At 37.1% G+C, this 27032-nt stretch overlaps 1 protein-coding gene across 2 annotated transcripts in view; it reads left to right on the top strand.

Moving 5' to 3' along the window:
- PRKN (parkin RBR E3 ubiquitin protein ligase) overlaps positions 1 to 27032 on the top strand; it is a 1788167-nt gene that overhangs the window by 679048 nt on the left and 1082087 nt on the right. For both annotated transcript variants that reach the window (XM_043964490.1, XM_043964489.1), the window contains exon 4: positions 3698 to 3816. In XM_043964490.1, coding sequence (XP_043820425.1) covers positions 3698 to 3816 — 119 coding nt within the window. The remainder of the gene's footprint in view (positions 1 to 3697; positions 3817 to 27032) is intronic.

The raw sequence follows: 27032 nt of genomic DNA, 5'->3' as shown, positions 1-27032 counted from the left end.
ATGTCTGTCCTTCCTTACTTGTGTTCTCAACCAGCAATGTAAAGGTGTAGAACTGAAAAGGAGAGATCCAAGAATGTTCCTCAGAGCATCTTTGCCCTAATTCCCTTTCATGATCAAGGTCATGTGACTAGCTATTTCAAGCTAACAGTTTGAAATTTGCAGTAGCCAGTAATGGCCTGACCTTGATCTTCCTCAGACTGACTATTAATCTCCAACTTGGCACTCACTCTGGAAAGCAATCTATAATAGATTGTATGTCATCTTGTATGATTCCAGGGCACATACATTGGCACTTGGTAATTCCTGAATAACTTTCTCAAGGACTTTAGTAGGAGGTTATAATCTGTTGAAATGCAAGAATTTCCCAGCCTTTCACATCTTGCCTAGGTATGTCATTAACAGAAACAATATTGCAGACATTGCTCCGTCCCTCTGGCAGAGGGAAATGCCATTTGGGTCCCTGCAATTTCAGAGATGCTTCTTTTAATATTGTAAAATGCTCTAAAAAGGTTCTTTCAATAATGTTGGTGTCTCTGGAGTCAGCCAGGCCTCTTCTGAAAGAATTTCCTGCCTTTTTTCCTGCTTAACCTTTGCAGAAGGTTATGAAAATAGTAAAATTTGCTTCATCTGTTGGTGCTTTAATGGCCAGGGCTCCTCCTCCCCATTTCAGTCTCCTAGAAGCATCCTCATTAAAAATGTTGCCATTTGCCTGACCTGCCCAGATCTTGGCTGATGCAGATTCTGTCTTTGGAAAATTACAAAGGGGAATGTTGCTGAAATTTCCACAATATGAATGGATGGCATTTTCTCTTTGCTTGTTGGCTTGACTTATGGAGGTATGAATCAAGCAAGAGAAAATATCTTCCACATAACTAAGAAATCTGTTGATCCATTCTGCAAACTGAGAAGAAGCAAACTTGATGAATTGAATGTTCAGATGCTTGAAGTATACAGTAGTGCTAAAAACAGCATGCTCTTTCTTTTGTATGTGTGTGTGTCTCTGAGATTGGGGTAGGAGATGTCTTAGGCTGGGCCTGATGCAGGTGTGTAATTTAAGATTCTAAATGTGGATTCTATTGTGTTCCCCCAGTTTGGGGGAAACTGACTAAAAATCACTGATAAAACGAGTTTAGGTTTTTAACGGTTTATTGGAAAATAGAAAGAAAAAGATTGAGAACAGAATTCTAACAGCCTGGCATTCCTATCTTTCCTCAAATTTCCTGTGAAGTCCTCTGCCGCCAACACCATCAAGTCCGGAAGCCAAAAAGGGCCAGCGCTCTCTGCGCAGGCTCCCTTTCCTCCTTCCTGTCTCCTCCCAGACCATAGGAGGCTCCTCCAGTTGATTGGCTGGTAGACTTGATAGACAGCACCCATGAGCAAACGTCATTTCCTGACGCCAAGGAAAAGCCACAATGCCTCTGAGGCATTTTCCTCATGGTGGAGCTCTCCACAGCAAGTCTCCAGTAGGTGGCGTCATTCCAATCATTACACAGGCAAATGATCAGGCTCAGAACTGAAATATCCATTACAACATCTAACAGTTACTAAAAGGTTTACTTAACAGGGTAAGGGTATTTGGGGAGGACATATTTAGTTTATTTAGTTGTGCACAGTTTCCTTGACTGTGCTGTCTGGTGAGAAGGTTAGGGAAGGAGGTGTTAACTCTTCCTTCACTGACGTTTGAAATTTAGGCTACTGGAAGTTCTGTCAGTGGTCTGAGTCTTAATCCCCTGGGTTATATTTCGAGGACAGTTTTAATTCCTTTTAAAGAAAAGGTAGCCCAGCTGATATGGGAGAGGGCCTCAGAATATTGTTTCTACCACATCATATGTATGAATGTTTCTATGTGTGTGGATATATGTATGTATGTATATAATATGTCTGATGAATGAAGGCTACCTTTTGTTGTCAGGTGATGAAACCATGCAATTATTTACACAAAGAAGACAGGAATTTGTTGATAAAAATTTAATAAAACTGACTACAAAACTTTATTCTTTTTAAAATTAAACACCTGCCAGGGGCAGCTAGGTGGCGCAGTGGATAGAGCACAGACCCTGGATTCAGGAGGACCTGAGTTCAAATCCGGCCTCAGACACTTAATACTTACTAGCTGTGTGATCCTGGGCAAGTCACTCAACCCCAATTGCCTCACTAAAAAAATAAAATAAAATAAACACCTGCCACATGTAAAGCACTGTGAAAGGAGTGCATCAGGGAGACAAAGATGATTAAAATAGGGTCCCTACACTTAAATTGCTTAGAGTCTTCTTTTGGGGGAGATGTGGCAAATGCTAAAATGCAAGTGAGAATATAAGTACAGAGCAGAGGGACAAAGCATCATGAGAGATATGAGGAGGGAGAGTTTTTTTTTTTTTTTTCGTGGATAGATCATGGAAGATCACAAGGTCACATCTAAGTTAGGTGTGCTATATGAGTAGGATTTCAGCAAGTAAAGATGGAAGTAGGGTTTTATTTAAGGGTATGAGAAGTGATTTCAGAATCTTATTTTTAAATCAATTCAGCAAATGGAGCCACACAATGCCATCTATCCTTTTGTTTTTATTTTTGTTTTAAACTGATTTCAAAATGCATTATTCTAATTAGCCAAGTACCATGTGCTCATTTAGAAGCTATAAGTTCTAGTCACATTTATCAGAAGATTTATCACTTTAGAATAACAATGATGGTGATGATGATAATAAGCTTATAAATCAACTTGTATTGTGTTTCATTCTTAAGTAACTAAAATTCTATGATCTTATCATCCTAAATTCATCCTGAATTCCCAAAGGGCTACATTTTTTTTTTCATCAAGAATAGAGATTACTTGTACTGGTACACCTGGTAAAAGCAAATCCATCTTAGAAGAGACATAGAAAAGGGTTCAACTCTATCTGGATAATTCCTTTGTCATTACAAATGTGATCCTTAATTCTCCCAGCTCCCTACCATATCTAAATTAAAAATGACCTGGTGTGCTTATATATTTCAGTTTCTTAAATTTCTATTCTAGAGATAACTATAGTTATGTGGGTATTGTGTGTGTGTGTGTGTGTGTATAGATAGAGAGGGGGGGGTGCTCTAGAAATGTACATTGTTATTTTATTAGCCACTCTGGCTAGATGGGATAAGTTCATTGTGTCTTGTATCACTTTATGTTGAGTCTTGTGGTCGGAGAAGTTCTTCAAGGAAAACAGCATCATGTAATCATTATTTTTACTCTAAGAAGTGTGGTTTACTTTTTGCTAAAGATCAAATTTTAAGAGGAAAAGTGTGGACCACTCAACAGAACAGGGCCATGAAATAAAAATCAGGAGTTGTGGGATGCTTAACTTACAGTTTCAGAATCTTCCAGCCTTGTCTAAAACATCTATAAGAGGCAATGTATTTCATTTCAGTTTCTTGAAATGTACTTGGCCAGTTATCATGACTAGTTTTACAGGTTCCTAGTTTTATTGGGTAAGTCATATGTACGCTGCCAAAAAAGAGAAATTGTTTTTACCCTTTTTTGCACAGAACTTGATTTTTTTATATAAAAGTGCTGCTTTTTTATTGGGTTTCCTATCTAATGTATGTTTTCTATCATACCTGATGAATTAATTTTGCAATTTGCCTCTATCAAACTTCCTTTCAAAAGTCATCTTAATTTGAATTCAGTATAAATTGGGTGTTTTCTTTCATTTCTTCCCTACAGCTACACCCACTTACAACAGCTTCTATGTTTTCTGCAAAGGACCCTGTCAAAGTGTTCAGCCAGGAAAACTCAGGGTACGATGTAGCACCTGTAAACAGGCAACACTGACCTTGGCCCAGGTAAGGAAAGGCAGTGTCCAAAAGGATACTGTTTGGGGAAAAACAATGCATTTTCCCACAGGGTTTCTTTCCTTCCTTCCTTCCTTCCTTCCTTCCTTCCTTCCTTCCTTCCTTCCTTCCTTCCTTCCTTCCTTCCTTCCTTCCTTCCTTCCTTCCTTCCTTCCTTCCTTCCTTCCTTCCTCCCTCCCTCCCTCCCTCCCTCCCTCTCTCCCTCCCTTTCTCCCTCTCTCTCCCCCTCTCTTGTTTATCCCTTTATCTGAAGGCATTTGCAGCCTAGGAGATATGCCTCTTGATTATATTCATCTCTACTTAAAGTTGTACTTAAAACATGCAGTTTCGCATTTTGGAAATAATTTTCATTTAAAACCATAGGAAATATAACCAAATACATCTTTTTCATTTTACTAAACATAGTGGTATCAAATACACATGTAAGTGTTGTTTCTCCTAAACATTTATGAGTAATGAATTGGACATATGAGAACATACTTTGCAGAAGAATGTTTTTCTTTCCAATAAAAAGGTAGCCTATTTGAAAAACCTAATTAAGATACTAAGTGGAATCCCATGGGAAACTGAATGAGAAAGGTTGACCCAACTCAAACTAACTTCTGAAACTACACCTTTCCTAGTCCCATTAATAGTAGTGCCTTTTTTCTGATATTACCACCATTTCTCTGCATATATCTTGAATGTACGTAATAGTTTACATGTTGTCGTTCAACCCTACCCATTAAAATATGAAGTCCTGGAACAGAGACACTGTTCTTGTCTTTTTTTGTGTCCTGGAGCTCAGCACAAAGCCTGGCACGTAGTAGATCCTTAATAAATGTTTATTAATAATTAATGACTTGTCTTCTTGAGTTGGTGACTTCCTCATCTTTTTCAAGCTATCTTCTCTTCCTTCCACATCTCATTAGTGGAAGGAGCAGTATTTTAACCTGTCCCTCATGCAGGTGAAGCTAGTTTTCCTTAAAGGATAGTGAGACTTTTCTCAAGACTTATTTGTCTCAGATTAGTCAGATCAGCCTGTTGGCATCACCTTCATCCGTTGTGCACAGTACAGACATAAGGAGCTCAAGGAAGTAGAGGTACTCTCACAAGTTTGGCTAGAGATGTTTGTCATGGGCAAGGCAACTTTGTTAAACTAAATCAGCTTGAAGCATCTATCCTCAAACCCTATCCTTGTTGAGTGTCATTCTTTTGCTATGACTAAATACATCTTTTTTTTTTTTTAATTTATGACTCATGAGTCATTTTATTCCACAACTGAACCCAAACTGTATCAGGCTGGTGTAACCCAGGCCAAGTCCAGAATATCCTGTGAGGCTCTGTCTTCTCTTTATAATTCAGCATTCTGATAGTATACCTTTCTGATCAAAATCTGTGCTAGGTAATGCACAGAGGTAAATAGCAAAGTTCACAGGCAGACTTCTGAAAAATGTAATCCAAAGAGACATTATATATGCAAAGGACATTTTCCCCATCTCTCCTACAAAGATCATCATCCTAATAAGTTTATTATGCAACAAAGATGATAATAAATTTATTATATAACATTATAATGTTGTATACATATTTATATTATATAAGATTATGATATTTAAAATAGATGTTGCATTGTGGTTATCATGAGAGTGAACATGTTTAAAATTGCATTGAATGTTTTAATGTTGTCAAAGAAAATTTTGACCTTTGTAGTGCTGGGGGAAGAAACCCCAAAACACTGTACCTTCCTTTATGGTGACCTTATAACAACAGTATTAGACAGTTATAGCATTGTCTAGTAGTTTCTTCATATGTGAAAGTAGGCATTGTGGCATTGTGGAAAACGTGCTATATTTGTACCAGAGTTCAAATCATGCCTCTTCTATTTATTATTGATACTACCTTGGGCAAATCATTTTTGTTTTCAGTGCTTTTAATCTCCTTGTCTATAAAATAAAGAACTGGAGTAGAAGTTTTCTAAGGTTCCTTTTAGCTATAAATTCTATGATTATAATACAGCACCAGAACTCTGAGAATGTGTGAATATTGCTTTCCTCATTTTGACTCATTTTATTTTGCATTCCAATGTTAGGATGGAGGGAGAAATAGCAATGTTGGTGGAGGCAGTATTTGGTACTTTTAGAAATTTCTCTTAGTTATTTTCCCTCACAACAAACTTTCAACAAAGAAGGAATATAAATGTAATTTTGGAAAAACAGTAGCATCCCCTAAGTTGTCAACAAAAAAGACATATAAATCATGGAAACATTATGAAGCTTATAAATCCTCTGTTTCCCTATTACTTGCTTAACTATATAAGAATTTCAAGTAGCTTATTTCTACTGTCCTTATTCATCTTGAGCTAAGAGGAATGTGTGGGGATCAGAATGTGTGATGCATTTACTTGATTTAGAAAATGTCATAAGTAAGGAAACTGATTAGAGGGGTGATCAGATAGGACCCTTAGTCCAGAGTTTCTAAATCTTCCCTTATGACTGATTTATATTCAGCTTACTGCTATATGTGGCGGTTTGAAGTATTTCACATGTTCACCTAGGCTGCTTAGCTTTGTTAGAGCATGATACTAATTGGGGTGAAGGTGGGGATTTCAATTGCTTTATAAGCAGAGCATTGCTCTGTTTCGTTAACAGCCATGGGCTGCCCTGATAATCTCAGCAGTCTGTCTTCCATTCATTATTCATTCATTCAACCCACAAATGTTCAGTGTCTACTCTGGGTAAAACATGGTACTGGGTACTAGAAAGGGAAAGAGAGCTGAATAAGACATAGTTCCTGCCTTCAGGGAACTTATTTATCATTTGTGAGCTTAGTAGGACAAAAATAAATGACATGGTAGGACATGGAAGTTTAATGAGTTATTATACCAAGACAGGGTCAGAAAGGGAAGCTGGGTAAGGAAGTAATGTTGACTCAGTGGAGCTCATCAATTTGAAAAACCAAAATAGAAGCACATAACATGAAAATAGTGGCAAAAGTAGCTACTTTATGAATGATGGTAGCTTTTTTTAGGGCTGGGTTTTCCAAATCTGCTTTTCACTATTTCACATTGCCTCCCTTAGCAACTGAACATCCAGTAATTCAGTGACTCTTTGGGCTGCTTCTCCACTGGCTGCTCTACTCAAGCCACTCATACATTTGTTCCATTCACCAAATAGTTCTAGTAATTGAGTTTTCTAGCTGTTGCCTTCCAATCCCTCAAGCAGCTCATATGCAAATCAGATTCTAGGAAATTAAAGTTGGATCCTATTTATCCTGAATAAAATACCTTTTCTTTGAGGGACTTCTTTTCCACAACTTTCTTACAATTGTTCTTGTTTCTGCCCCTTTCCACCATCAAAATTGTTCATATCCAAAAGGGCCACCGTCTTACATACACATTATTTAATTTGATCTGCGCAGCAGACTTTGTGAAAAAAATACTATTTCCTTCCATGCTTCAGTGGATTTGTGACCTCATTAATGCAGGTGCTCCCTTGACTAATGAAGATTGCAATTCACCCTTTCTTTTACTTCCTGCACAATGTTATCCTTATCCTTTTATAAATCCTCCATACAAGATTTACCATATCTTTGGATATTGGGGGACTTTCTCTAGGCCTTTTAATATTCTCTCATTACCAATGCACCACAAAATTCTTTGGAGATAGTAGTCTCTGTTTTATAGCCATATAACATTGCTGGAAGAAGACTCTTATTAAAAAGATGGGGTTTTATGCTTGGGAGCAGCTTGGAATCCTTTGGGAAACTATGAAATTCAGCATGCTGTTTTCTTCCTCTTTAATTCTATACTCAGCTCAGTGCCCTTCCCTACTGCTTATTCAAAATAGATGAACTGACATACTAGCTCATACAATTGTTCATTCAACTACATGTCATTCATCATGACATGTAGAAAGCACTTCTTGATTCATGTGGTGTGTTGTTTTTTTTTTCTGCTCTGATTAGGAGCCCGATGGATCTCACTAAAGAGGACTTGTGATGTTTAAACACAGTTAATATAATGTAATCCACAAACTTGATTAACTGGATCTTTCCACCATCCATTTATGGATATTGGACTTCTTGTAGTAGGCATGCTCATAGTGTCCAACACCTTTGGCATACACGTCTCTTTTATGTTTTGTTCTATATTACTAATAAGATCCTTATTAGGTGGCTAATGGGCTAGGGGGTGTAGTAGATAGCGTGTCGGATCTGGAGTTAGGAAGAACTGAGTTCCAAAATGGTCTCAGAAAATTAACAGCTGTGTGACCCCAAGGCAAGTCACTTAACCTTTATTTGCCCAATTTCCTCAAATGTAGTTAATAACAGCACCTACCTCTAAGGGTTGTTGTGAGTATCAAATGTGATATTTGTAAGATAGTTTGGCACTTAGTAAATGCTTGTTTCCTTCCCCTTGTACACAGTTATTTTTGTGATCACATCTATCATAGATTCTTATATAATCATACTTACAGAATCCCCTTTTTGTAGTGGGTTCACCAACAAGAGTTTCACATTTTATAGATATGGAAACTGAGGCTCTCAGTTGCTTTACACTGAAGTAGGACTGACTGGAACCTATACTTTCTAGCTACTGCTCTTTCCATTATACCACTGTGGAAAATTAGTTCATCTCACAACCTTTTTTTTTTTTTTAATAGTATATAATTTTTCACATGAAAAGCAAAGCCCATTTTTTCTCACAAAAGGGGCAAACTCATACTCCCAAGGTGCTATCTCTGCTAAACCAAGACTGCCCCCATTCAACATCTTTTAGCCTTTACTTAGACTGTCAGACTTCAGTAGAAGCAGAAACAAGAGAATTATTGCCTCCCAGAAGTTTGGCTGATTTTTGTTCACAATCACTCTAATTACTTTATCTCAAAAAGAACTTTATCTTTGCCACTCTAATGAGATACTGTGCCACAGAATAATATTAAAGCTAAAAGGTTTCTGATGAGAAATGAGGCAATAAATAGAAAAAGATGTAAAGTGCCTAGCATGATGGATTTTATTTGAAATGGGCTTATAGATTGGGAACAATTTATGTGGCAAACTATGGTAAGAAATATAGCTTAAATATATAATCATTCCCCAAACTTAATATTTGTTGCAGATTAATTGTTGGTCAGGATAGTCAGCTTAATTCTTTTAATGACAAAACTTACTCTCACATCTGTGTAATAAAATTTTATCTTTTAAAGACCTGGACAATTACTTGCTCAAGTGTTGCTAGACTCACCATTTTGCTTTACTGGAAAATTTACTAATAATACTGTAAAATTCCTAAATTTATGTATTTTTTCTTTGCCTTATGCAGTAGATTTGGTAATTAGATGTTTCAGAGGTTTCTAAGGGAAACTTCTAATTTGCCAATGCTGTTTTACCATTTGGCAGCTCTTTCGTCATACTTGTGAATTGGGGTCTTATGTGAATACATTAAATAAACTATTGGAAGATTGCAGAGTTACAATTCATATGCACACACACACATCATTGACAAACAAAGAGATAGACTTTTTGTTTGTTTTTAGTGAGGCAATTGGGGTTAAGTGACTTGTCTAGGGTCACACAGCTAGTAAGTGTCAAGTGTCTGAGGCCGGATTTGAACTCAGGTCCTCCTGAATCCAGGGTCTGTGCTCTATCCACTGCACCACCTGGCTGCCCCTTAGACTTTTGACTCAGCTGCTTATGTCAACCCTTTTTCAGGTGCAGACAGACCAATGGCAGCCACCCCCCTCTCCTACCTTGCTTTCCAAGGGAACAAATACACTCCTTGGTTATTGGATTGATTTGGCCAAACCCCTTGAGAGACATAGATAATCTCACATGAGGCAAGAGGAATTCTGGACATCCCAGGGCACTATGGCTACATCTATATTTCAAAGGAGAAACTATTCCATAACTTTCTTATGCTCTTTTGGGCAATAAGAATCCTAGGTACTCTAGGAAGAAGCCCCCCCATGCCTGATGGTGAGAAATCCATCCAATTATCCAATCCCTCTCTTTAGCCTTTCCCTATCTTGTCTTCTTTTCTTTCTAGTCTTTCCCCTTTCCCCTTTTTCCTTTCTCATCCCTTCCATGTTCCCTTTCTCCTGTTCAAATCAGTTTGTTCTGGCAGGAAAGCTAATTTTGTCACCAGCATTTGGGGTCTTCACCTTCTACTTTATAAGCATTTCCTATCTCCCAGTATACACCTGTGGCTACTAATCCCAAGAGTTGTCAGTTTCTGTCCTCAGGATGCTTCCCCTTAAACTGTACCAACTGGTTACTTTCTCTTCTTGAAGAACATTGACACTAACCCTCTTGTCCTTGACATGTTTCTGTGACTTAGCCTGTCCACAAAATAGTTTTTATTCATGTGAAATATTAAACTAAGACAGAGTGTCCACTTTCATTCTCATGGTGTTCAAAAATTATACTGGTGAAAATTAAAGATAAAATGCCTTGTCTCTCAACTATTATACTACTACTGCTGCTGTAGTTGCTAGTTATACAGCTAGCTTTCATTTATGTAGCACTTTAAGGTCTACAAAGTATTTTTACAAATACTCTCCAATTTAATCCTCATAACACCCTGAGAGGTGTTATTATTATCTTCATTCTACCTAATTCTTTCTAATCCATTCTACCACCTACTTACCTTTTATACTCAATGATACATAAGCTCCGAGCTTCTGTAAGAATGGTTAATGGAACCAGGAGCTGTCCATAGTTTTGAATCTTCTGAAATATCAGAACTGCTATTGTAAGGGGTAAGACCTCCTTTCATTCATTCACTCCATTTGTTCATTCACTTATTCATTTGTTTCACTTGCACTCAGTGCAGTTATGGAGCCAAAAAAAAAATCACAGAGTTGCAGTTGTGACTGTTTTTTTTAAGCCCCATTCTTCACCAGCATTTCCAGAATAGTGAGTAGCTGAATGCCATCGGTAAAATTCATTCATTGTTTGAGGAAAATAAAAACCGATGTGGAAGATTAGGACTGGCCCCTCAGAGAGCATCTACCTTATGATTAGCATTACCAGAGGCAGGAAATGGTAGTGAAACTACCTGTATTCTTAAATATCAGGGGATTTGATGTTAATTTTACTAGCCTGTCAATTAAACCTTCTGCACACCTCCTGAAGGCATAAGATTGGAGATGCAATTAAAAAGATCTGTTATGGTCTTCATCCATCTGGGAGCTGCATTGTACTAGAATGATCACTGCAATGATCACCAGTGCTGCCTGTCTTTATAGTAGCCACTAATGTGTGTGTTTTAACATTAATTTTTTTAAAAATTGACTTCTGAATTCTTTTCCTTCCTCAAGCTCCTCCGACACCCATTGAGAAGGCAAGAAATATATTATACATATGAAGTTATGTAAAACATATTTCTAATGGCCAGATTGGAAAAAAAGAGAGAAATTAAGAAAGTGAAAAATGTTTCACTGAGAATTCATTGTTTTTCTTTCTGGGGGTAGATAGCATTTTTCATCACAGGTCCTTTGAAAGACAATAGTCAATTTTTTATCTTGGCTTAGGAGTTTCCTTCACTACAATGACTCAAAAGTTGGGTAATGTGAGCACTTGAGAACTTAATATGCTGGAAGCCCAGTTGCCTTAAGGCATCTCATAATCATTTCCCTTTCAACTGGCATGAGCATATTCATTTTTCTACTGGGTGGTATGTTAGCCACCAGTTCAAGAGAATTGCTTTTTGACACACAGACTTTCAGAACTGGGAGGGCCTTGAAGTCCATCTAATGCAATTCTTACTTATGCTTGCAAACCCTCTACGTATTCACCAATAAGTGGTCATCCAGTGTCAGCCTTCAGGGAGGAAAACTATATATCCTCCTTATGAAATTCTTTACTATTTGGAAACTTTAAGCTGAAATGTCTGCCCACAATTATTGGTCCAATGTTCTTTATTCTGCCTTTAGGGTACAGGAAGGAGTCTAAACTTTCTTCCAAACCATACCTACTTGACTTCAGCTATTTCTTGAATTTTTCTCAAGTCTAAACATATCCAGCTCCTTTTCACTGGTCTCTTATGGCATGCTGTCTCATTCTCTCACCAACCTGGTTGTTATTTTCTAGGTACATTCTGTCCTGTAAGAGTTCTTCAATGTATTTTTCACTTTAAACACTAGTATTTCAAATATAATCTGATCAGGAAAGGGTACAACAGGACTTTCAGCTTGCTAAATTGGGGCATGACACTATGCAGCATAGTACGTCCCTGGTATTAAATGAAGAACAGTCATTGTTGTTAATATCTCGCTGGTTTTGGTGTAGATTTTTAGGGCTAGAGGAACTTGGAGGCTAGTCATGAAATGGTGAAGAAATGCCAAGGGTCAGAGGCTGATCATGAGAATGAGCTTTAGGTTTGTCTTCATATAAGCTTTTGAGGTGCTAGTCATACTCAGTACCGGGAAGAGTCAGGTAGAAATATAGGCAACACAACAAAATTGATTGGGGAGAGATGCCAACAAAAGCCAATGTAGCCAAAGCTTGTGGTTACAGCTCTTTTCTAGAATGATTTCAACTTTATATTCTAGGTAGGTTGTAGGGTACAGTCTACACCCTAGTAGAATTGGTAGAGTCAATTCAAGAGCATTAGATTTGGATTTAGTAGAGATGGGTTCAGTTGCACTTATCATGTTTTATCGCTGTGGGATCCCAGGTAAGAAATGTATAAGTTACTTTGTGAATGAATACATTATTTCAAAAGTAAGAACCTGTGTTTTCTTACACTCAAGGGCTTAATATTGGAATCCATTCCTGTGGGATATATGCTACCATATTGCTTCTGCTACTGGGTCTGTTTTAGGTACTAGACCAACAATAAATGAATGGAACAAAACTCATTATGAAATGCCAGTATCATGTGTCTAGTTATTCCTACATGTCACTACCAAGCAATGAGACACTATGTGAATGTAATTGATATGTGTATCTATTTGACCTTGTAGAAGACTTATTAAAGTCTTATTTGGATTAAGAATTAGTTTGGTGCAATAGGTTAATTCAGTTTTTCTGTGCATGTAAAGTAAAGGGTTCAACAATCTAATTGAGGACAAATGAAAATGAATTTAATAGTCTTATCCTATTCCATAGCAGATACTTTATCTTAAAAAATGAATACATTAGCTAGGATGCCTTTTCTTTAATAAAAAAAAATTTTTAAAGGGCTGAATTAGGAAAGTGGCTGTTGATTTGTACCTAGATGTGTTTTCAGAGTTACAGGAAGGAGCTATTTTGCAAAAAGTATTTGTACTTATGCATGCATGGTGTCTTCCATCTGGGAATATCAAACTACTTTGAAAAATGCATCATTAAGCCGGATGGGAAATGGAGAGGTTAATTGACTTTACTCAGGTCACACAGTGAGACAGGAGCCAAACTGAGAATTAAGTCTAGGAATCTTGATTTTACTTCTTATTGCAACTGCTCAGTGATACCCTGCCTGTACAAACTGGACCACAGTGGTTTTCCTACTGGAGCTGAGGGACGAGATAGAGCCTCAATATGGGGTCTTTCTCCGAAGAAAATCTCCATTTCCCAAATTAGCATAGGAAAAAACAAAACAAAAAAACCCACCACAGCCAACCACCATGAATCTTCATGCTCTCTCTCTCTTTCTCTCTCTCTCTCTCTCTCACACACACACACACACACCATTTTAATCTTAAAAAGTATTTTTATCACAATCTGTGAGATGGTTACTGTAAATATTGTTTTCTTCATTTTTATAGAAGAAGAAAATGAGGTTAACTGACACATTAAAGTCACATATTTAGTGTCTTTATCATAATTATAACCTAGGCGTCCACATTCTACTTTTATATTTTGTCCACTATTCAGTCTATCAGAATCTTTGTCCCAGTGAAAGGAAGGAGATAGAATGAAAAGGAGTGGTTCGGACAGTAAAACACACTCAGAGTTCACAGTAGAAACATAATTATTTTGGTAGATTAAAAAATAGTTTGTGTGTTTGTGTGTGTGTGTGTGTGTGTGTGTGTGTGTGTGTGTGTGTATGAGAGAGAGAGAGAGAGAGAGAGAGAGAGAGAGAGAGAGAGAGAGAGAGAGAGAGAGAGAGAGAATATAAGTTTATTAGAAAACAATGCTAATGAGAACAAGGTTAAAGTTTTGTCCCAATATGGGTCAGTTATCTTGTCTCTTCCACAGCTTTCTACCTCCAGTTGTTAAATGTTTCAAATTTAGAGTCCAGTAAAAGGCTATCAGACAGTTTTTAAGGAGTGCATTTTTTCTTGAATGTCATAATGCCCTTGCTGAGGTCTCCTCAGCTTTCAATTGAACATAGGGGGATTTGATATTAATTTAGCTAGCCTACCTAATAAAGCATCTGCTCACCTTCTGTGTGTGAAGGCATAAGAAATGAGGTACAATTAAAATGATCAGATCTGGCCTTCATTTGAAGCTAGCATCATCACCATATAAACATACAAGGTTAATTTTGTTCATGTTTTGGACAGGATATGGAACAACTGAAGGTTAGCAAGTCATGGGTAATATCTGATGAATGGGAAATTCACATTTAAAGTTCCTTTACATGCTGGGCATCTGTTTCTAAATAATAACTATTCATATTTTAAAAATAAGTTTTTGTTGATATATTTTGTTTTGTTATATCACCATAATTTCATATAATATCCCTCCTTAACTCCTCCTAGAAACACAGCCCATATAATACATAGTATTTTTAAGACAAAAAGAAAAAGGAAAAGAAGGGGGAAAAGCATAACTGATAAATATATTGAAAAAGTTTCAAAATGTACAGTACTTGTGAATCTACTACCTCTTCAAAGGTGTGGAGTGGGACTATTTTCTCATATTTCTTTAGAGCCATGCTGGTTCTTTATAATTTTGCAAAATTCATTTGAAATTTTTGGTGGCTTTTTATATTTATATTATTGTAGTCACACTATCTATATACTGTTTTCTTGACTCCAGTTGCTTCATTCTGCATCAGTTCATATAGATTATTGGTCCCCATTTAGTGGTTTCAAAGTGTTCACAAAGATGGTTCAAGGTATTTGCATGAAAAAATATTTAATGGTACCTTAATTAGTAATTCCCCAACTATATTACAAGTACATTTTTCCTCTGTGAAAAAAACATACTATTTTTGAAGTATTATAGGTTTGTTTCTGTAGAAATTCAAAATGTTTTTGATGATTCTTAAAACAATTTTGTGTTTGATGATTCTTAAAACAATTTCTTTTCATGTAGTGATTACAACAAACTCTAACTACTTCTGAGTGCAGCATATTATTGCTCTTTCTCAACCTGTTATCAAATTGTTTCCAAACTGCAGAGGTTCAACATTTGAGTGCAAACTGATTTCCCAGATGATGGTCATACTCACTGATAAACACCATCAAATGATGATGCATACCCTCATTTGCATTTTGCAAATTGCACCAGTTTCTCTCTCATTCTATTCTGTTACTCTTCCATTGTATTTCATCAGCTATATAATCATGTGATCAAGATGTTACAAACATTAGCATTTTTGTACTATAAATTTCAAGCCCTGTGAAAAACATGATTATTGAGTATGGATATTAGAAGCTATCTTAAAACCATCACTGATTGTCACAAATATTCTGCAGAAATGAACTTTTCAATACCTCTCATTGCAATATTAAAGCTATTTTCAGATTTGAATTTATCATCTGCTTATATCACTATTTGTCCATCTTGTGGAATTTCAAATGGACTACTGGTTGACAACACTGATTAGTTGTTCGGAATAGTTTCTGTGAGAGTATGAAGTTGGTGTGCCACAAATAGAAGAGAAGAAAGTCATATCTTAAGAGATTTTTGCCTTACAAAACATAGCTTATATATAAATGTTATTTGAATGAAGCAAAATATATAAATGAATTTTAAGTACATATAGCTCCTGTCTTAGCTAGTAGAAAAATAAATATTTTATTTTGTGACAAGCTATTCTTTTTATTGATTGCTCAGCTAGGTGGCGCAGTGGATAAAGCACTGGCCTTGGATTCAGGAGGACCTGAGTTCAAATCCAGCCTCAGACACTTGACACTCGCTGTGTGACCCTGGGCAAGTCACTTAACCCTCATTGCCCTGCAAGAAAAAAAAAGGCAAAAAAAATTTTTTCCATCTCTTGGCAAGAGAGCTAGTAAAATTCTCCTGCCACTTCCTGCCAGGTGTTGATCCAAGTATTGTAAACCTTAGTTCAAATAAAAGAGTTCAACATTGAAATTAAGTTTATATATGATTATTATATTATGTTAAATTCTTCTAAATTCTACTTTTTCATTACGATGTTATTTAGTTTCAACAAAATTTGTAAAATAATGAAATTTAATATAAAGTTTTGCAGAAAATATGAAACACACAAAGTCTTGCTTGATTACTCTTAGTTCTCACAGAATGCCTCATTTAATATTTGTAACTATTTTATAAGTAGAATTTTTATTATGTTGTAGAGTTTTTATAATTATAGGTAGAATACCAATTTATAATTATGTAATATACATCTGGAGTTTTTAAGGTAACAATTATCATTGTAGTTATTATAAACATTTAATGAATAAATCTAAAAGAATATTCTGCATAGTATATTGTTACCCAAAGACTTCCCAATATTTGCTGTTGTTGTCGTTGAAAGGGGTTTGTAGAACAAATAAAATTGGCAACCACTGACTGCTACAGAAAACTTACCTTTGACTATGGACTCCTTGAGAGAATACTTTGTTTTTTGTCTTTTTAAAAAAATTTTCAGAGCTTAGCCCAGTACCTGACCCATAGTAGGTGCCTTATAAATGCTTGTTGACTGACTAGTTTATTAATATGGTCTCAAATTTCATCAGGCTTTACCCAGTTGATAGGTGACTGGATGTGTATAAACTATCCGATTATGTCTACTGCTGGTTCTAGACACATGAGCTTCATATCACATCCAGCCAAGCATCCAGGCTATTTTACTATCTGCCTTCCATTAGTGACTTGTTTCTCTGCTGAACCATCACCCTCTACCCTGTACTTGAAATCTGTACTTCAGCACTCAGTCTTCCAGAGGCCATGCCTCCTGTCAAGGGCTGTGTTGATAAATGTTTAACTACAGTATCTCTGGTGTGTTGTTCAAAAATCTAAATGTGGGTTCTAATCTGTCACCCCCAGTTTTGGGGGAAAACTGGCTAAAATCACTGATAAATTCACTAAGAGTTTAGGCTTTTAATGTTTTATTAAAAGATATAAGATAGTGAAGAGAGAGAAAGATTGAGAACAGATTCCTTATAGCATGGAAATCTTAGCCTTCCTAACAGCCCATGTAAAGTCCTGCCCCCAAGCCAATATCTCTAACTAAAAGAGAAAGATCCTGTCCACCAGCCTCAGCTTCCTACTTCCTGTCCTCCTCCCAGAAGTGGGAGGTTCTTCAAGTTGATTGGCTAGCAGTGGTCTCCTGTTGATGTTGCAGTCCATAGCCTCTGAGAACACACTCTCCTCAGGGTTGGCTAAATATAAACTAGGTGGCTAACAGGGCAGGGCAAGTGTGGCTAAAATCTAATCACCTTTAAGTGGGTATTTAGTAGTTCCTCATTCACACCCACTTCAAAACCCCCCCCCCCCCCCCACACACACAGCTGGCCCCACTGCACCTTTGTTTCTGTCTCTGGAGAAATTAATCCATTCATCTTTGGCAGCCTTCCCATACTAGGGCACCATTCTATATTGGTAACTGAGTGTTTGCCAATTATCCTAGGTAACCCTCCATGTCTACTACTGGCTGTAGATACCAGAACATGCTTCAGCATCATGTCCCAGCCAGACATCCACCTAAGACAGTTGACACTTGCTAGCTGTGTGACACCCTGGGCAAGTCACTTAACCTCAATAGTTCCTTGAGGAACTATTTTGTTTTTGTTTTTCTTGTTTGTTGTTTATTTTGTTTTTAATAATCTCTGTATCCCCAGACTTAGCATAGCATAGTTCCTGATACTTAGTAAATGTTTAATATATGCTTTTTCAAATGAAGAAATTCATACTGCTACCACTCTAGTGCAGGCCCTCATCACCTCGTGCCTCCTGAATTTTTCACAAACAAGACACTAAATCTCTCTCAGTGCCTGCCATTTTCTCTGGCTGTCTCCTGTTCCTCCACTGATCTGATTACTGATCTCTTTGGCTTCCTTTAATTCCTAAAGAAAATCCTACCTTCTACAAGAAAGAATAAGAGCCCTTTTAATTCCCATGCTTTCTTTCTCTTAATTAATTCCTATTTATTCTATTCATATAGTTTGTTTTGTGTGTCATCTCCTGATTTGATTGTAAGGATCTTGAGGGCAGGCACTAAGCTCATAGCACAGTGCCTGGCAAGCAGTAGGTACTTGCAAAATGTTTATTGATTGATTAATGCCTTTATTTTTTTTGGTTATAGCTGTCACCCTGTGTTCCTATACTAAATTATTCAATTAAAACCCCCAAGAATTTTTTTTTTCATTTAAACTGATCTCAGGCCATACCTCTTCCATCTTCTATTTAGTAGATTTTTAAAATTCAGAACATTACATGTCTTCTTTCAAGATTTTATCTCATTGGTTTTTAGCCTATCATTTTAGCATCAAGATCTTTGGCAACCAAGTTTTCATGTATTATTTATTCTTCCCAGATGTGGGTTATCTGCACAATTGATGAACATGCCTCAGAAGTCTTTAATGACCATTGGCAAAGGTATTTAAAGGTTTAGAGCCAAGTATATAGTCCTGGGACTTGCCACTGGATTCAAGATATATTGTGTGTCTTTTGCAATTTTCCTTATTTGCCAGTCTGGTAATAAATATTTAAAAGAAAAGAAAAAAAAAAGAAATTGACCTGATTTGTTCTTAGTGAATTCTTGCTAATTCCTACTGGTTGTTAAAGGTTACTAACTTACACTATTATTATTTTACAAAATGATATAATAGGTGCCTCAGAGTCATCTTCCATTTTGCTGCTGCTTTATCACCCTATAGGAGGAACTAAGACACTTAGCTCTTAAAAGCTTGGGCCGATGTGTCCACATTTTCATCCCAACCTGTTTGGCATCTGTGTCCCAGAACTTTTGTCTAGTGTCAGTTATTTCCAGTGACACCACTTCCTTCTCTATTTGCTTATGAACTGTTTACTTAATAAAGAAAATTTTGCTGATGAGAAACCACAAACTTAATGCTCTGAATCTCTGAATTCTGAGAAATTGATAAATGGCTCTCAAGTCTAGTGATTGATGATGATAATGATGGTGATACATATTAACATTTACATTGCACCTACTGTGTATCCGGCACTTGTCTCAGCACTTTATAAGTATTATCTCATTTGATCCTTACAACAACCCCTGGAGGTAGGTGCTACTATTACCTCCATTTTATGGAGGAGGAAACTGAGGCAGATAAAGTCATTTTCCTGAGGTCACACAACTAATGTCTGAGGCCAATTTTAACTGAAATCTTCCTGTCTCCATGCCTGGGCCTCTAGCTGCTCTCTCTATCCTTCTCTATCACCATTTTGTTATTGTGTGTTGTAGTTGAAACAGAACAAAACAAAACAAAACAAAACAAATCCTCTTCTTAGGTACATATATGATTATTCAAATACAGTTTCTGCTTTTCTCTTCCAAAGACACAATTTTCAAATGGAGGAAAAGATGAAAACTCCACCTATACCCAGAAAAGAATTTTTTTTTTTTTTGGTGTGGAGCAATGAGGGTTAAATGTCTTGTCTAGGGGTCACACAGCTAGTAGGTGTCAAGTGTCTGAGGTCAGATTTGAACTCAGTTCCTCCTGAATTCAAGGCTGTTGCTTTATTCCACTGTACCACCTAGCTGCCCCCAGAAAATAATTTTTTTTAAAAAACAATGCTGTTAAAGATGAGCAAGACAGTGTACTGAGGAACTGCTCTGTCCTGGATTCTGCATCTTTTGTATTGCAGCCCAGGGTTGTTAAGCTTTTTAATTATTATCTCTCACTTTGATTCATTTCTAGCACTCCAGTTTTCTGAGCTTTTAGCTGCTAATGCTCTGAAGTCATAGTTGCTTCTGTAAAGTGTTGATTTAATAAATACAAATCCTCACTCACTTATCCCTGCTGACCCGAGATTTGTTAATAGTTAACCTACTGTCCCCCACTTCTTTAGCATCCACTTATTCACTCACATAGTACTTAATAGAGTCTTCACACAGGCATATCCACCTCTTTCAGACACTCAATCTACAGTCAGAAGAAATACCTTTCTTCCCTTATTCCATATCTATCTGTTCTTGGAGCTCCTGTATCTTTTGCCTGCATGAGAGGACTGGAGTATCTTGTGTTGGTGAATCTGTGTGCACTGAATAACTTAAGGTTTAGAAGCATGCAGTGAATGCATTTTCAATTTTTGTTAATATTTTTATTTATGCTTTTTACCGGATGCATTGAGGCTCACCAGGATTTCTATTCCACTCTATGACCTTGGGGGCCATGCCATTTTTCATGGCTGGCATAAATCTGTCTGGTCTGTCATAGTCTTTGTTGCTTTGTAAGAAATAAAATCTCTATGTTGTGTAGTGTTTGTAGACATGCTTCCGCTGTTATTGCATGTGATTCCCCAATGGTCGCCATTGTACAATGTTTGGAATTAGAAGTAAGGAAGGAAATGAGCGTTTATATAGTGCCTGTGCCAGGCACTGTGCTAAGGGTTTTACACATATCATCTCATTTTGTCTTCACAACAACCCTATGAGGTAGTGCTGTTATCCCCATTTTACAGTTGAGGAAATGGAGACAGAGGTTAAGTGACTTGACCGGGGTCCTATAACTAGGAAGGGTTTGAGTCTAGATTTGAACTCAGATTCTTAGTTTCTTTATTGATTCTGATATTTTCTCATTAACCATCATGTCATTCTCAAATAAGAATAATATTGTCTCTTCTTTGCTTGTATATGTAGGAGATCCTCTGTTATATCTTGGATATATGTTCCAGGAAGACAGGCCTCTTTATTGTTGCAATTCCATATTGTTGTGACACGTAGCTACCTCAGTACACCTGAAGAGGGGGTTACTCAACAACCACTCTTTCCTTGTCCTTCTTAACTGGATTACTCTGATTTGATAGCTTCTGTGGCTTTAGTTTGTCATTCCTTATCAGTTGAAAACATATCAACAGACTGGACAGGGAGGAGTACATTCCAGACTTGGAGGATTTATTTATTAAACCACTCACTCTGTATATGACACTGTATTAGTTATAGAGAATACACAGATAGTGTGTGGATTTATTTGGCTTGATTACGCTTATTTGTTACAAGAAAGGTTTGTTGTGGTTGTTTTAATTTTCTGGTGGCATGAGGAAAAAGAGAAATTCCAAAATGAGAAGAAAACAAAACATAATCACTGTCACATTTTTTAAATGCACAAAAAGAAAGAGGAGATTCCTAAGGAGACACAGATAAGCAGGATAGCTTTGAAACAAACTTGTAAGTCTTACAAATTAGATTTGTGATTCCACATATAATCCTCTTTGTTTTTCATATGAAAATGATTATGTTCGATGAGATTTGTTAAGTACAGGAATAACAACAGATTTTAAATATAAAAGGCAAACTCTTTTGAATATGAATTACTATTGGTTTAAAGTCATATAAAGTAAAAGTGAATTTCACCAATCCCTTCTATATTATAGTTTATATTAAGAGATGCAAATAATACTCTCAGATCCTTCTATTTATAGAATCCAAACCTTAGACTGTGTCCATTGCTTTCTTTTCAGATTAAGAATGGAGGCTAAAAGTAGAGTGAAAGGGGAAAAATACTTTGTAATGATTTCTAAGTCAGACTGTTAGGAATTATAAAGCACCTTATATAATCTACAGGTTCTTTGATGAAAAATCAGTGGTATGTAAAAAAAAGCACCATTGGCTATAGGCTCTCCTTTTTTAGTAAGATCAGAAAATTTAAAGGGTAAGAGACTCTGGGACTAAATGAACTAGGAATCCAGTTATGGATCTTTCTAATTAGTTCTGGGTATCACTACTTAGGTGGATAAATTAAATACAGATCATAGACCTACAACTGGAAGGGATTGACTTTGTTGTTGTTGTTGAGTCATTTCTGTCTTGTCCAACTCATTGTGACCCCATTTGAAGTTTTCTTAGCAAAAAGTTGTTTGCCATTTCCTTCTCCAGTTCATTTTACAGATGAAGAAATTGATGCAAATAGTGTTAAATGACTTGCCTAGGTGACATAGCTGGTAAGTGTACGAGGCCATATTTGAATTCAGGTCTTCCTCACTCTAGATCCTGTCCGCTGCACCAGCTACCTGCCCTAAAAAGAACCCTGTTAGAAGTGGGATTGACTTTAGAGGTTTTCAAAATAATGCTTAGATGCTTTAATTTCCACCACTGTAAATATCAATAGACATAATCCTTGCAAAGGCTCTGGGGGAGAGAAGTCCTCAATAATTTTGCGGGTCTTGGAGGCCAAAAAAGTTTGAGGACTGCTGTTCTAATCCAACCCTCTAATTTTATAGATGAAGAAACGTGCTAAGCGATGTTAAGTTCCTTGCCCAGGTCACAAAGCTAGCAAGGGCCTGACTTGTGATTCACTCTCAGATTCTGTGACTCCAGGTCCTCCAAGCACTCTCTTTGTTGCATTGCATCTAACAACTTTCTTTTTTCCGTCATAATCTTCATTATCAGAGGACTGTGCTCATTGGCTTTCAGGGCATCATTACTTCCAGAAGCAATGTTAGGTCAGAACAGAGCAGTTTTCTATTGATTAAAAAAAGATGCATCTTATTATTTAACCAGGCAAGGTGATTTGAGGGACAAGTCATCCCCAGCAAATTTCCATGTGAGTTTCTTGGACTCAGTGTGCTCTTGCTGTGAGCAAGTGAGCACTCACTGTCTGTTGATTGACTGCTTAAAAGAAGTTGCCAGGTTCATCAAATTCACCATGCTCCTAATGGCTCCTTGACACAGTTACTGAGACTCTATGGGACATCTCAAAATCTGACAATGGAAATAATCATACTTTGCCCACTATTCTCATTGTATCTGCACAAACTTTCTTAGAAAAAGCCTGGGGAGTTGAGGGGATGTTCTTTTTACAAAGAATAACCTGCCCAAAAAGTTTCTCTTTGTTCATAACTAGAAATATAGATTTTTTTAAAAAAGTATGTAGTTTGATCATCTAGGGGAACAAAAAGATGTCTTCTACATAAGCTATGAAGCAACCGGTACTTTTTCTTCTTTTCTAATGGTCTGGGGTGGGGGGGCAGGGAAGGAGCAATGACTTACCTATTCTGTGGGGCCTGACCAGAAGGCCTGTATCATAGATATACCTGCCTGCTTTGTAAAATTAGCCCCACTCTGTCTGCTGCTTAGAATGTTTCTTTTCCCCATGAGAGAAAAAAATAGGTTGTAGGATTAGAATTCTAATGGAATCTTTTTATGATGGTTAATGGCATTTCGGAGCTTAGCAGTGCATGTCATGTAGCGTTCTCCATTTGAACCACCAGGTCATTTTCAAAGAGAAATGAAGGGCGTGTGTGCGTGTGGAGCAGAAGCAGTAGCATCCTTTACAGGGGCTGTGGGCCTGTGGGTGCAGCCATGATTTAGAGCAACTCTGCTGCAGCTTGATCTATGGTCGCTTATTTATTTTTTTAATTTGGCAGCTGCCACTGAGATTAAAATGTCCCAGTGCAAAGCACTCTCTTAATTTGTTTTCTTTATTAAAAGAACAGCCAAACTTCTGTCTCCCTTGTATTATCCCTTGGGGACTTTGGAATATACAGGAAATGTGTCTAGCCTTCAGTTTAGCTTAATTATGTCAGAGTTCTTTTTAAGGATAACTAAAGCATTAAGGCATTTTCCTCCAATTTCCATGATTTTGTATTATTTCTTGAATGATCAACAATTGAAGCAACAATTGTTCAAGATAGTGAAACTGAATACTTTTAGGGTTAGAAAGTAAGGTATAATTGAAGTAGCATCTTCAAGCATGGGCAGAGGGACATATTTATTTAAAAATACTTTATTGCCTTTGCATATGAAAAGATTAAAGGACATTTTAGGAGGAGTGTTTTATGACTTAAGGAAATGTGAATTAAGGACATCTTTACTATACAAAAGGATTTCAGTCAGAGAATGCTAGAGGTGTGTCTCTTTATAGGCGTCCCTATAGTTACATGCAAAGTGAATCTATGCATATGAATTTATATCTTCCTGTTGACTTAAGTTACAAACCTTGGATAGATATGTTACAATAAAAACATGTTACATGTTACATACAACTGTACTTTAGAATTGAGTTAACTATCAAAAATCATGTGTGTATTGAGGAAATTATTTTCTGTTGAAATAATATTCAATCAAATCACCAAATATGAATGTAAAATAACATAGTTTGATGTTGCCCTAGTAGTTTATTGTATCTTTCAAAGTGGGCTATGTTGTTTGGATTGAATTGAGGAGAAAACACAGCAAATATTACACAGATTTTTAAATGGAATTGTAATTAAATATATAAAGCACTGACCCTTGAATTGACTGACTTATAAGTGACCATACATTTTCATACTCTTGATTCATAATGAGCTTGTCTTCCACTAAAACCCCCCAGATATTTCTTATTTTTAAACTTAAGAAGAATTGATGTCACCGTCACCTATGTCTCCTACATTTTGTGCTTGCGGCATTGATGGGCCTATTTATTCCTACAAAATCATATCTTACTAGATTTGGCTCAGTGTTCTAGGCTATCACTATCTTTTTATCTTTCTCTCATCTAGTGTATTAGGTCTCTCACTCCAGCTTTGTATCATGAGAAAATTTGATAAAAATGGCATCCCTTTATCCATATCACTGATATACAGGGCCAATCACCAAGCACGTATCACTGAGGGACTGAAGCCCAGGACCAAGCACAGATCCCTGGACACCTCCTTCCAAGTTCACATCAAAATTTGAATAGCTCATCTTTAGATCCAGCCACTCAACCAGTTCCATATACATCTAGTTATATTATAATCTGACCCACAACTTTCCATCTTTTCCACAACATTAGAATAATAATCTTTATAAGATGCTTTGCTAAAATCTTGGTAAATGATATTTACAACATTCCATTTATTTACCCCTTAGCAACCCTTCCTGAGGGAACTTAAGGTTAACCTAGCATCATCCTGTCTTAATAAATTCATTATTTATTTATTCATTCAGTCACCTACTTATTTATTTATTTTTCTAGTTACATGTAGAGATAGTTTTCAACATTTGTTTTTATAAGATTTTTAGTTTCAAATTTTTCTCCTTCCCCCCTCCCCAAGACAGCAAACAATCTGATATAGGTTGTATATGTGCAATTTTTTTTTTTAATTGCAGGGCAATGAGGGTTAAGTGACTTGCCCAAGGTCACACAGCTAGTAAGTGTCAAGTGTCTGATGTCGGGTTTGAACTCAGGTTCTCCTGAATCCAGGGCCAGTGCTTTATCCACTGCACCACCTAGCTGCCCCCTGATGATTTGTTTATAATATAGTTTGAGGTTTAGAAATTCTCTCTCCCTAGAAACCTGATAAGTGAAGAACTGTTTACTTGAAAATGCCTTTGCCAGATAATTTGTGAATTTTTAATGGAGGTGTTTGTTGAGTACTTTAAACTATCCATCAATCAACAAACATTTTCTAAGTGCCTACTAAGCTTCAGGCTCTATGCCAAGCCCTTGGGATATAAAGACAAAAATTAAACAGCTATGGAGTCAGTCATTTAGTTAACAAGCATTCATTAAACACTTATGGGCCTGGCATTGTGCTAGGTTTGCAAGTAGAAGCAAAAGCCTGTTCTCAGAGAGCTATTCTAATGGGAGAATATATAATATAAAAGGGGAACTGAAAATAGAAAGGTGAGGTATGCAGGTCAAGGCATGGTGGCTGAGTCCAGAGAATGAGGGTTTCTGGGAAGAATTCACCCACAGTAAGTGGTCCCAGTCAGGAAGAAACAGAGGCAAGTTGGCTAAATTCAGAGAGGCAGTGAGCACTGTGGGAATCTCAGGTATCTTGGGAGGTCTAGAGGGACTTTCAAGGTTTTAAGCCCTGTCACATAAATGGCTGCTTAACTTATTCATGTATTAAACTGTAGGCAGTTCTGATCATCACACACGATGCTGCTTACTTGTTTGATGGGACCAGCATCCCAAACGAAAACAGATCAAATAATTAAATTTCTTTGGAGAAGTTAAATTCCATCTAGAAATGAGTAGTCTCAAACTTCCAATAGCATTGGATGTGTGAGGCACCTACAAAGGGGGGGGGTAGATTGTGGCTAGAGTGATGGAGTTGGAGTCAGGAATACTTGAGTTCAAATCTTAGCTTGGCCAACTTGGTAGCTCTATGACCCTAGATAAGTTATCTAACTGCTCTCTTCCTCAGTTTTCCATTCTGTAAATGGAGGTAATAATGTAAGGGTTGTTATGAGGATCAAATGAGATAACATATAAAGTGCTTCGGAAACCTTCATCATCACCATCATCATCACCATTAGTTTTGAATTAAATAGAATCAATTTTCACTATTGAGAGATAGTATGGTGGAGTGTGTTATGGGGATATAGGGTAGGGGTTTAGGATAGGGGTAGGGGTTTGGGGTAGGGGTCCTTAGGAATTCCTCTTTAAAGAATTATACCCTCTTGCAAACAAATCCAATAGAATAAGATAATAGTTTATTTAGGGGCTGGGGAAGGGAAACCAAGAGAGAAATCCTTGGACTTCTTCTCATGGGAAGAAGGCATGGTACAGAGCGTGGCCCTGAGCTACCAATCTCCTCAAGCAGGAGACAGGCAGATACTTTTATAGAGGTCTGATGGTGGTCTGATGAGGTGATTGTCCCACTATGGAAAGTTCCCCTATTGAGGGAGGACCATCCCCCACTGGTGGTAGCTGGGGGAATTGGGCTAGGGGTGGCTGCAGATCTCTCAAGCCATCTCTCTGCTCCTCCCACCACAAAGGCAGCAGCCACACCCAATCTTATTTCTCCAGGGGTGAGGGAGACTAGAATGAAGGGTGGTGGTCCAGGAGCTAGCTCAGTCCTGATCAGGTTCCACTTATTTCTTTAGGTGTGTCTGTCCTTTGGTTTAGTTTCTCAAGGAGAAGATTCTTTGTACCCCAGTGAACTTCTGGGGTGCTCTGGGCCCATAACAAGTGGATAGAGAGTTAACAGCTTGGCATAGTGGC

The sequence above is a fragment of the Dromiciops gliroides genome, chromosome 4, assembly GCF_019393635.1.
Source record: "Dromiciops gliroides isolate mDroGli1 chromosome 4, mDroGli1.pri, whole genome shotgun sequence".
Lineage (NCBI taxonomy): Eukaryota > Metazoa > Chordata > Mammalia > Microbiotheria > Microbiotheriidae > Dromiciops > Dromiciops gliroides.
The sequence above is the reverse complement of the archived record's forward strand: the minus strand, read 5'-3'. Positions and strand labels throughout refer to the sequence as shown.